General features: G+C 28.3%; 1 protein-coding gene across 1 annotated transcript; it reads left to right on the plus strand.

The window, feature by feature from the left end:
- The first annotated feature begins 6,570 nt into the window (after nt 1-6,570).
- On the plus strand, nt 6,571-10,305 carry LOC106776860 (indole-3-acetic acid-amido synthetase GH3.10-like). The gene is given in 5 exon segments (XM_022778610.1): nt 6,571-7,094; nt 7,097-7,145; nt 7,527-7,628; nt 7,800-8,620; nt 9,640-10,305. Coding segments are annotated over 5 exon segments (1,956 nt in total). The 5' UTR covers nt 6,571-6,652; the 3' UTR covers nt 10,182-10,305.
- Nucleotides 10,306-13,717: the final 3,412 nt, after the last annotated feature.

The raw sequence follows: 13,717 nt of genomic DNA on the forward strand, positions 1-13,717 counted from the left end.
ACCTATTTTAAACAAAAGAAATCTTCTTTTGTTAGAGTAAACTTTGTAACGTGTAAGAACCTAAAAATTGTCTAAAAATAAAAGTAATGTATGTGAAGCAAAGTTTGAATATTTTATGATTAAATCAGAAAGCTTATAAATAAAAAAATAACTATTCAAATTGCATTTTAGAAAAAAAAAAAAAACAAAACATCATCTCTATGTATACATGTTTTTTTTTCTTAGTTTTGACTTATGATAAATCTACTCATCATTTGTGTCTTTGATTCCTAAATATACTTATCTTTTTGTAGATCAAATTCCATATAGAAATCTTTTTGAAAAACAGAATAAATCTGTCAATTTTTTTTTTTTTGAGTAATATTTTCTTTACCCATTTTCTTGAGTTAGTTTGAGGGAGCTTTGTATTCACAAGGATGAGGACATTTTGCATATGTTCCATATAAGACCTAGATGAATATTAGTCTACGATTATTAGAGTATGTTCCCTTTTTTATTAAAGTTTTTTAGATTCATGTTTAGTTTTTATGTGAGAGAATTAGATTTTGAGAACTTAAACTTAAGTTAATAAGTCTTAACAAGTAAGTGAAACTTATTAAATTTCTAACCGTACATCAAGGTAGAGATGATTTGGTTGTGGATCTATTGAACAAATTTGGTCACTTGATATATTCTACGGATTTTTTTGAATTATGTAAAGTCACTATGACAAGTTATTTTTTCATTGGATGAAATTTAATTAATTGAAAATTTGAGAACTTTAGTAGTTGGGCGAGACAACTCTTGTTAGAGAAAATTTAATTAATTAAGAATGTATGAGGTTTGGTTACGGGATGAGTCCAAACTCATTGTGTGAGCTTTTGAATAAAGCTCCTAGTGTTTGGGTTATTAGATGAGCCAACTTTCATTAGGTGAAATGGATTTAATTAAAACCATGAGAGCTTTGGTTGATAGGTGAGATTTTAAATAAAACTTTCTGTTGTAGCTAGATGAGTCAACTCTAATTAGGAAAAATTCCTTATTGAAAACTCGAGAGCATTAGTCGTCGTGTAAGTGATTCCTTTGTTGCATGAATTATTTTGTTAAAACTCTAAAAGGTTTATTAGGCGAACAAGCTTTTAGTTGACTTAGTAGGTTTTTTTGCTAATTAAGTACTGTTTTGGATCGAAAACAAGTTTTTAAATGGTTATAAATACTAAAACTTGTTTGGCTTTCATCAAATTATTGTATTTTGATTAATAATTTGGTTGAATATTATTGAATTTGATAAGGGACAAATGGATGATAATATTAGTAATTGAATTGAGATGAAACGTATATAAATCAAAGTGTATGATGTTTTGGTTGATATAACATGTGATGTGTTGTGAACATAGTTATTTCGATGGAGAAAATATTGTGTTAAGATGCTAAGGTTAAATATTGAAATTTGAACTCAGAAGGACATGATCCTCACTCTATTGATATTGAACTCACATAGAAAAAAATATTAGTTTGTGAGAGAAAAAGAGATTCCTATGATCTAGTGTACAACGTGAAAAAGAACCATGTTTGATAGGTCATAATGATTTTCATTGTCATATGAGAGGAATGAATTCCTATTAATGTAGTATTATTACGGTGGCAACTTAGTGAAGGTAGTATGATCGTCACAAATATTTGAGTCCAAATAAACACGAGTCTTCGAAAGTGGAGTCAAGTGTTTATAATGTATGATATAAAAATCTTATGACTTGAGAGTTAGCCAATTGGATTGAAAGTGAGATACTTTACTTCTAATATATGTCTAATGAATAAATTATAATTGTATTCATTACCGCAAATAGATGAGATATGAACATAATGTATATGAATGTGATAAATGCATACTTGTATAAAAGCTTTTAAAAAATTTAACTTACCTTGTTTGTGTTTTTGTGTCATGTATCAACTATCATGATGGTGTGTCATGAGAGTATATGATATTATAGAAAATGGTTCATATTTTTGGTTGACATGAAGAACCTTTATTGCGTCATTAAATAAATCATTAATGTTAGTAGACCTTTTACAATATTTTTTTTCGTGACATGAGAATTAGAACATTTTATGTGATATAGAAATAAACTCATAAAAGTTTTGTTAAAAACAATATTAATGTAATGTCCTAACTATAATATAAATAATTGTAATTTATTTAAAATTAGGAGTAATTTTTTTTGTGATGAGGTTTTTTTAGAGAGAACATTAATTATAACATAACCTAGCACATTATTACATATTTATAATTATTATATTAAGAAAATATATAAGTTTTGTACAATATTCAAAATTGTACATCAGAATAAACGATTATTTATTTATTCAATATCTTCTAAGGATATTAGAATTAAGTTCTTAGTTACTCAACATTGTAGATATCATCTCCTAAAATTTTTAAAACAGTTCTTATTGAGTAGGTTCTAATTCTATTCCTACCACAAACAAATATAAAAGAAAACCACAAAAAAAGTGTGAAATATTTATAACCTTTAAATATTAATCTTAATAATATTAACATACAATAAAAATTATGAGGGCCTTGAATTTGACTTATAAGATTCAATCTTACTTTATCAATCATATGAATTCATAGTCCAATTTTAACTATGCAATGTAAACATCAAAAGTTACTTGAGTAATGATGGATAGAAAAGTATTTCTCACTAAAAACAGTAATACAATCTTAATTATTTCTTTAAATAATACTGATAACTTTTATATATATATATATATATATATATATATATATATATATATATATATATATATATATATATTAACTATAAAATAATGTGTTTAAAATTATAAAATAAAATAAGAATCAAAAGGAAAAAAAAATCAAGTAAATAATTAAATATGAATTACTATATAATAGAAAAATAAAATGATAAAAATAGAAACTAATACAAAACAAAATCATTGTGTAACTTAAATAAATAAATAAATAAATAAATCATGAATGAAATAATAGGACTAATACGTAATTAGAAATAAATTAAATGATATTTTAAATTTAGTAAAAGAAATTAATGTATAATTGCTGATAAATTAAATGATTAAAATATAAATTTAATAAAGAGGATCGATACATAACAAACTATACACTAAATAACTTAACAAGTATAAATGACACAATTATAAATTTATATACAAGTAATTATAGATCAATAAAATGACATAATTATAAATTAATAAACAAGAATTGAACATTAAATATTATGATTTAAATAGATATAGATTAAATAATAGAAATATATAAAAAAGAAAAAATATAAATGAGGATGTATCTCTATTTTCATATTTATTTTTATTTTAAATTACTATAAAAATTTTGTAACTAATTTTTAAAATACATATTTAATATTTTTTTACATTTATCTAATTATCTAATTGTTGTTTAATATTTAAATATTTATAATTTTTTATTTATTTTAACTATGTTTTTTTTTTTTACATTGAATACTTAATAATATCACATTTTTTTTATTTTAACTTTTGAGTTACTTCTATTTTTAGTTCTTAAACTATAATATGATTTTGGAATTTATCCATATTTAAAATTTTGATCATATTTAATCTTTATACTTTAGAAATGAATTAAAAAAAATGATGTTAATTTTTGTTTTATGTGACAAACGACATTGTCACGTGTTAACATGTGTATGTGTATGTCCATGTGTGTCTTTCTCCCTCTTTCCTTCTTAGTGGTTCCTATCTTTCTTCCACCCCATGGTCATTTCTCTCCTCCTTTACCCTTCTCGTTTCTCCTTGCTTCCCTTCACCCTCCTTGGTCATTCCTTTCCCTCCAACCACTACCTTCACTCTTTAGTGTTCTTTCATCTTCAAAAAAATCATCAATACACTGAAGTCACATTTGACACATATAGAGGATTATGAATGACAAAACACTTCATGTTTTTCATGGTGCATAAGGTGACTATAGCATTGAAAACACTAGGGAAAATAGAGAAAACATATATGTAAAACTCTATAATGTTTATATATTGTTTATCTAACTTTAACAATTGACTTTTATCTTAAACCCTATCACAAAATAAACTTGTATAACTCATTCCGCACCTGTGTTCAAATACTCAATCCATATCCTTCTATCCTGAAAATATTATTTTCTATTTATCACTGTAAAAATGCAATTCGAAGAAAGTCAATCAATTCTCAAGATGATATCTAGATCTTTCAAAGGTCAAAACCTCAAATTCTCTCTATGTCCCTCAATACAAACAAAATACCTCCAACATATATAATGCTACACCAAAACAACTATTGGTGTAAAACTATCAGCATAAAAGACAACTTCAAAATCTATAAAACAAACACTCAATGTAAAGAAACATTTTTCAATTCAATCAAATTACATATATTAATAATCATTCAAAACCTATCTTTAAAATATACTCCAATTGAAATTAAGATAGAAAATCATCTTGATTTAGTTATGAGTGTACATGGTCACCACTTTATCAAGATTCTTTCATATTTAATAGTTTTATTTTAATTGTTAATAATCTTGTAGCTCAAGTTCAAAAGTGATTTCAAAACTCGTTATCAAATAATCAATTAAAACCTACGTATCTAAACTATACTTAAAAAGAATACCTACATAGATAGGAAACATAGAAAACTCACTCTAATACCATAAATGTAACACCTTAAAATTAAACTATCAACAATATTATAAATCTATTAAAAGTCTTTTATAGAGCTTATATAAATATAAAATAAATCCTAAACTTACTCAAATATACATAAATATAAATATTTAAAAAAAAATCAAAATAAAATGGTTTTCCTCTTCCAAATCTTCTTCCTACATCAATACCTATATTTTCTTGTGTACTCCTCACATGTCACACCACAATAACACATGCAAAGATAAATTGTTGGAAACAAATATATATATATATATATATATATATATATATATATATATATAAATAAGTTAGAATAATTTACTTGAATTTAAAATCCAAAACATATAATAATCATATATGCATTTATTTATTAAGGATATTCAACGAATAAATAATCAACTAACGCCTTCTCAAAGACATGTATTAAGTAAGTTTTACCGAAAACTAACATCTAATTCAATTCAAGATGTGGAATAACACTCGAATCCACATATCATGAAATCAAACCCCATGTGGCACATCTACTTATGTCATATTGTGTACAAACTCCTTGATTTTTTTCACTACCTTATACGTTAGTCTATGACTTAAATTATCACTAAAGTTAGAAGATATTTGTTACAACATAGGTGATAATATTTAAATCATAAATTTAACAATAATTCACACATTATATCATATATGTTATCACAAGTTCAAATATTTTCATCAAACTTGACAATCATTTTCATATAACGTACAAATTCAATCAATCTTAGTAATATAAGTCACTTAACTAAAATCATAAATCAATTATATATAAAAGATAATATATATATATATATATATATATATATATATATATATATATATTCACAATAAATTATTTTAAGATACTAGAAGAAGAAAAGAATTTCTTTTAGTTTGAACGAAAATATTTTCGTTGAAAAAAAATATGCTCCTTAAACGAGAATTTGGCAGACACAAGATTGAATTATAATGTTTTCTTTTTTATCGAATAGAAATATTCCTTAACACTGTGTGATTAGATTTTGAAAAGGTTGAAGTGTAGAAGCAACAATTTAGAGATAAGATACGGAAAAGAAAACAAACAAGAAAAAAAAAACAGAGAGAGAAAAGGAGAGAAGGAGAAAAGAAAGGAAAGGAAAGAGTGAGGGTTCGTGTGTTATAGATAGTGTAAAATAACTATTTCATCTATTAAAAAACATACATAGTAATGTTGAATGAGAATAATAAATAGAAAAAAAAAAGTCCAAACTTGTTTTTGTCTAAAAAAAAATATATATAAACAATTGAATAATTAATATAATAATTTTTTGAAATCATATCTACGTAAGTCTTATCATTTAATCAATAGATTTAGATTGCGGCAAATAGTTTTAAAATATTTATATTTTAAAGATGTTGGAAAAATAAGGAAAATAAAAAACAGAAAGAAAACCTAAATTAATTTTTTCTTATGTAAATAATAGATAAAAGAATGAGATACAGAAATATTTAATATTAGTGTAAATATAAAAATTGAGAAATCCAGTAGTAAAATACATGTAATTTAAAATTTGATATAGTAAAATTGATGAAAGGATACTTTGACAATTTTTTTTTAACAACTTTTTTACAACAGGACATGTGTTATGATTTTATTGGTCTGTTTGAATTTATCTTTAAAAAAATATTTGAAACGGACCAATCATAAACTGTCACGTATGCGTTGTCAAAAAATTATTAAAAAAAAGTTGTTAAAGAAACTTTTTCCAAGATGAAAAGTGTGAATGTTTAAAGTAAGGTTAATGTGGAATTAAAGTGAATTAATCTAGTTTAGGTATGTTCTGTATTCAAATATGAAGGCTGAGAATAAGTTGGAGGGAAAGAGTGATGAACTGTTTGTTTGGTCCCTGGCATTAGTAATGTAGTCCCCATATCATCCTTACATTATGGAAGAATATTTCTTTCTTTCTCTCCCCTTATAATACCATTTCATGTGGTCTATATCTATTGTATTGTACCATATCTATGAAACTTCTGCAAATATCAGAAGCCAGTTCAACTTTTTTAGTAGGGGACTAAGAACCTCTACACCACCCTTTCCCTTCTTTTTTCTCCCTCACTTCCTCATGACGCAGCACCAAACAACCTTAATGGAACCTCTTCTCACCCACAACCTCGCCAATGCCAAACCCAACTATGACTATGATGTCATAAACTGGTTTGAACATGTATCCCATAATGCTGCTTTTGTCCAGACTCAGTTGCTCACCCAGATTTTGAAGCAAAACTATGGAGTGGAATATCTCAACAAATGGCTGGGGAACTACAATATCCTTGAGATGGACGCATGTGCATTGGAATCCCTTTTCTCTTCTGTGGTTCCCCTTGCCTCACATGCTGATTTTGAGCCATTTATCCAAAGGATTGCTGATGGGACACAGCTCCTTTACTCACTCAACAACCCATAACCACTCTTTCCCTAAGGTACCACATCATCTCTATAACCTTTTTCTTCTGCTTTTTAGTGCTGAATTTTCTTCATTTTATGGTCATGTTCATTACAATAAAGAATCAGAATACAGGACATTCGGATAGAGACCACCTATGCCTCTCTCCATCTCATTCTGCCAAATCCATGCTTGTTCTAGTGTTTTTTTATTCATGAACAAAAGTCTTGAAAAAGTAATAACTTATAAACCATGAAACTTCTCTAATGCATTTTATTTATTTAGTGATTACAGTTTGTTCTATATTTTTTTGGTAAAGTATTTCTTTCTCTTTTCTTATAATACATGGAATGCAGATAAAGCAAGGATCACCTGCCAATTTCTGATGATTTTTTTTTCCTTTTTTCTTGGTATACAGCTCTGGAACAACAGAGGGAAGGCAAAAGTTCGTACCCTTTACTCGCCATAGTGCACAAACCACGCTTCAAATATTCACCCTAGCAGCAGCCTATAGATCAAGGTGTACTACATCTTTATAATATCTCCTTGTGTTCCCTTTGGATTTTTGTGTACCCTTTGTGTTCCTATTTTTATTTTGTGTGTGTATACTCTTACTGTGTGTTGCTGCTAATGTGTGATTACTCTAAAGCGCACGTTAAAAAATTCGTCCTTATCTTTTCACTGTTCGCAGGGTTTATCCAATAAGGGAAGGAGGAAGGATTCTTGAATTCATATACAGCAGCAACAGGTTCAAAACAAAAGGAGGTTTAACAGCAGGAACAGCCACAACACACTACTATGCAAGTGAAGAATTCAAAATCAAGCAGGATGCGACCAAATCCTTCACTTGCAGTCCCCAAGAAGTGATTTCTGGTGGAGACTACAAACAATCCACGTATTGCCACCTCCTTCTTGGCCTCTTCTACTCTGACCAAGTGGAATTTATCACCTCGGCTTTCATCTACAGCATGGTGCAAGCTTTCAGCAGTTTTGAAGAAAACTGGATAGAGATTTGCAATGACATCAGAGATGGCACTCTTAGTTCAAGAATCAAGTTACCAAAAATGAGAAAGGCTGTTTTGGACATCATCTTTCCAAGCCCAGATTTGGCTTCCAAGTTGGAAAGTGCTTGCCATGAGCTAGAACTGGTAGAGTGGTCTGGTTTAATTCCTAAACTGTGGCCAAATGCTAAGTATGTCTACTCCATAATGACAGGGTCCATGCAACCATATTTGAAAAAGCTTAGGCATTATGCAAATGGGTTACCTTTGGTTAGTGCTGATTATGGCTCAACGGAGAGCTGGATAGGGGTTAATGTTGATCCTAGTTTACCACCAGAAAATGTAACATTCGCTGTGGTTCCTACTTTCGCTTACTTTGAGTTCATACCACTTCACAGGAATGAAAAAAAACTTAGTTCAGGAGCTGATGATTTCACGGAAGATAAGCCAATTCCTCTCTCTCAGGTTAAAGTAGGACAAGAGTATGAAGTTGTCCTCACAACTTTCACCGGTATGCATTTTTCTTAATTCTCTTCTATATCAGACAAAAATAATTAATTTTATGGAAGTCTTATTGAACTTGTTTTGGACCTTTTGGAACCTACTCAATTATTAACCAAAAGATAAGTGTACTAAAATCGACGTGTTTCTGTTCCATAGCCCATCTCCCATCCTTTATCAGTACTCATTTCCTCGACCCATCTTTTCTAAGTTTTATGACCTACATTTTGAGCATGACACTTGGTAGAATTTACTAGATATCTCTGGAACAACAGCATCTTTGACTTTTTTGCCAAGTAAATGCATTTATCCACCTAATATGTAAACCTGTACACTGTTCATTTTTTGGCAAGCCCGTTTTGATTGACCTGTTATCTTACATAAAATAACGCCTAGAGTTACAGGTCAAGAAAGCAGTGATCGAGCTTCATATGTGTGCCACATGTGCAAGCTAGGTGCAGCATGAACATGGACATGTCTAGTAGCTAGTTGCATCAAGCCAAAAAGGTTTTGGTTTAATATAGCCACATGCATTAAAACCAGACTGATATATGATTGAAGTGTTTAGAAATGCCATCAGGAGTGATATAAAATACGTGGACAGAAATGCATTCCAATAATTGGCGTTACCAATAATGGATAACAGTGCACAGATATATGTATTTGTTTCGTTTTTTATAGAAATGAATTAACCAGTCAAACTATAATCCTAAATACTTTAGCTTGATACTCATCTTAGTTGAAACCTTTTACTAAAATTCATTTTATAAGAGTTTTTAAAAAACATTATCTCCTCACAGAAAACCGGAAAGTAGGTGGGGGTCACCGACCACAAACTAAACTACCCACGTTAACCATGTTGGTCACACTTTAGAGTACTTGGCTGCATTTCCATGGTTATCTTTTTGTCGTTGCTTCATCATCTCAGCCTTAGGAACACATTGCTTACAGCATTTTGTATATTTTGTTGATTATGATTTTGGTGAATTGGGAGGAAGGAAGAAAGTAATGTGATTTGATTGATTACAGGACTATACAGGTGCAGGTTAGGGGATGTGGTGGAAGTGGGAGGGTTCCACAATGGGAGCCCAAAGTTGAACTTTGTGTGTAGAAGAAAGCTAATATTGACAGTAAACATAGACAAGAACACAGAAAAGGACCTTCAAGTAGTGGTAGAAAGAGGGTCCCAGATTCTGACAAAGGGAAAAGCGGAGCTGGTTGATTTCACAAGCTATGCAGATGTGTCAAAGCAACCAGGACACTATGTAATATTTTGGGAGATAAAAGGGGAGGTAGAGGACAAGATCCTTAGTGCATGTTGCACTGAAATGGACAAATTGTTCATGGATCATGGGTATGTGGTGTCAAGAAAAACCAACTCGATAGGGCCCTTAGAACTCTGCATTTTGGAGACTGGGACTTTCAAGAAGATTTTGGACAACTTCATCGCAAATGGGGCAGCCTTGAGCCAATTCAAAACCCCCAGGTGCACCACCAATCGTGTCCTCCTCAAAATTCTCAACACGTGCACCACAAAAAGGTTTCAAAGCACTGCTTACAACAACACTTGAACAACCCTACTTTCCATTCATGTAATCAAAATCATTTCTCTGCTTTATAAGTAACAACCTTTATTATTAAAAGGGATTCTCTATAATATATATGCTTTCATCTTCACAAACAAATTTCTAATTTTCACACTTATTTATGCCACTCATTTATTACATATTATTAATATTCATTTTTATATTCAATAAATATAAATTTTTATGTTCAATAAATATAACTATTCATTTTTAAAATTAAAACAACTTCTAACAATATTTACAATACGAGTTCATTTATTACGGGTTCAAATTACAGTTTGAAGCTAAAAGCAAAGCTAAAAGCTAAAAAAACAAAAACAAAATGATCGCGCACAGAGAAACAAACTAAAAGATACATAATAAGGAGAGAATCTTATTTCTCTCATGTTTTACCATTTTAAAAATCCTTACAAAACTTCCTTAATCATTATTTGAATCCTAAAACAACCTACATTTCATGTGTTGCCCAGGTGTTTTTTGGTTCTATTTTCTATAATCTAACCTTAGTAAAATCTCCATAAAAAAAAATTATGATCCAATATTTTGTTCATCTATTATACTATAATGTTACATCATTATACAATGTCACGAGCAGCATATCTAACATTAATTTAAGCTGACTTAGTCTCGTCCGATATTTAATTGAGTAGGTTTTGATTAAGTTTATCAAGTTTAGCTAAATTTGGTCAAGTGTATCTTGATTAAAATTTATTTAAATTCGGTTTAGTTAGCTTTAATGAAATTTGACAGATTTAAGTTGAATTGGTCATGTTCGAAATTTTGTCGAGTTCGATAGAAACTCGTTCAAGTCATTCTAATTGAAATTCAACCGAATTAGTTTTGATTGAATTTTAGTTGAATCGATTCCAACCAAAATTTGGACGAATTTAACTAAGTTAGTTTTAACCGAAATTCTGCTAAATGGACCAGTTTAGGTCGAGATGAGTTAATCTGAATTAAAGGTCAATTCCACTCGATTTAGTCCAAAGTATAATTTTTTTAAACCTAACCCAGTCCAAACCTGTGGTGGGTTGGATTGATCCGCGTGTTATGACCCATTTTGACAGTACTAATTTTTACTCTCTCTTTGTTTAAAAAAATACAAAACTTTACACTTTTATAATCATTTTATCCTTGTATCCTCTCTCAAATAAATGTAAAAATGTTCCGTGTTACCCGTTATGAAATCATAAACAAAATACACATCATTAACCCAATAATATAATATCATAGAACCACATATATGAAGTTTCAAATCAATTAAAGAAAGACATGACCACCCATTGGTTTAACTTTCACTAAAGCACAAAATCAATACAACTATCGAGTTCATCGTACCCCATGTCTCTTTGTACTCATTCTCAACGAAAATTTAAGAACACTGATTATTTGAGCCTTGATCATTGCTTTTAGGTGTCTATAACTGCTATATGTCACTAGTGAAAGTATTGCAATTCATTACATTCCTCGATCTAGAACAGCTTGAATTCCCAAAATTTAATTTAATGAAAAGTAAGGTTTCGTCTCTTTATTTCTGATGCAAAAAGTTTATATGAATAACAAATACCTTAAACTATTATTAAATTCCTTTCACTGAACTTTTAGCTATTTTTTTAATTGCTTTTTAAAATAATCTTATTTGTTTTTATTTGACTTTAAGCACAACTCCATAGAAAAATTTAAGCTCCAAAAAGTCCGTTGACAAAAGGACTCAATATGTAAGGTGAGCCAATTTTTTCTTGTCTAATGTATAGTTTTTTATAATTTCAATATTATATTAAAATTTTCTCACTAATGGTGTATTGGCTTTATATTCAACAAAATAGTTTTTATCTTATGATAAGAATCTAGGTCAGAATATTTTTCTTATCACCAACCAACGGTTCTACCACACCCTTTTGTTCTTGTCGGTAACACACATAATTACATCCAAACATTCAACATAAACATCATTTTGATGTTACTTTGCCATTTCTTTTCCATATTTGTTGTGGTCGCTAAATGTTGTCGTGTTCACACTCCATAAAGTTGTCATGTCATCAAAACTATTGCATGATAACTTAAGAGAGCAAATAATACTATCATAATATTATTAACTTTTATAAAGATAATTTTTAAATGATAATTAATTTTAGAGACTAAAAATATAGTAACTAATTTATATATTAATTTATAAATTAATAATTAGTAATTAATTTAGATATTAATTTTTTTAATTAAAATTTTGATAGTTAAAATTAGTATACAAAATTAAAATTTAATTAATCACTAGTTGTATTTTTTTATTTATAATAATGAATATTTTAGAGACTAATAATTTTTAATTTATAAATTAGTATATAAATAATCATATGATAAGTATCTTTTATCTTTAAAATTGATTACTATTTAATAATTTTTTTGCAGTGAAAATTATAGTAATTATTTAATGTTATTTTTGTACAAACTTAAAAAATAAAATAAATATTCTTTATTTAAATAATTATTTATAATATTTTATTTTTTTAACTTTTAAATTTAAGTCTAATTTAATTTCACATATCAATTTGTAACGTAAAATTTGTATTCACTTATATATTATTAACTCGTCTATTTAATTGATGTAAAACTTCAAACAATATATAAACGATAATAGGAGAAAAAATATATAATAATGTACATGCGTTCCATACATTTTATGAGAAAGGTGTTATTTTTTCTGAGACAATAGCAACATAAAAAAATAACTGAATTTGATTTAAATGTGTAATGTATTGTAGTATGTGAATAAGTTTATCAATAATGTATTACAAATCATAAAATATCATATCAAATGAAAGAATAAAGACTAACTTTTTTCAAAAGATTATAATTAATTAAATTTGGCTCGAGACTAAAACCCATCAAACTTTCTAGACTTTTCAATAATTTATTTTATTCTAAAGCAATTTTTTTCGAGCAGTCTCAAATGATAAAGTAATTTATACACTTCTAGTTAAGTATCGGTAGTTTTCGAAATTTCTATCGATTTTTCATTAAATACTTTGTTTTACTAAGTGTATGATTATCAATTGATACCTAAACCTAATAATTATACCACATCTCAACAGTACTTATTGATCCATACATGACACCAATTCAATAACCCTAATTATGTCCAATAAATGAGCAATCACACTAAATGATTCATATATTAATGTCATCAATCAAACTCGTCACATCTTACATCATTAATAAATTAAGATGTTTAGGCATTTTTATATACTTGTATACAAACAATTTTAATCATTTTTAGTTCAAATAATTATATTATTTTGAAATAGTGCCAATTTGGAGCAAAATTCAATCAATTAAGAGAAATTATATTAGGATAATTTCTCCTTCAGTGCAGGATTGAGTTTTTAAGATAAAAAAGTTGGGAACCTTAATTTGGGAAAGATGGTTGTAACACGCGTTGGGGAAAAGGGTAACGGTGGGAGACACGTGGCAAGCAAAGCACAGAATGATGACACCCGTAAGAGTACACGTATGAAGAGAGAGAG

The sequence above is a fragment of the Vigna radiata genome, chromosome 2, assembly GCF_000741045.1.
Source record: "Vigna radiata var. radiata cultivar VC1973A chromosome 2, Vradiata_ver6, whole genome shotgun sequence".
NCBI lineage: Eukaryota > Viridiplantae > Streptophyta > Magnoliopsida > Fabales > Fabaceae > Vigna > Vigna radiata.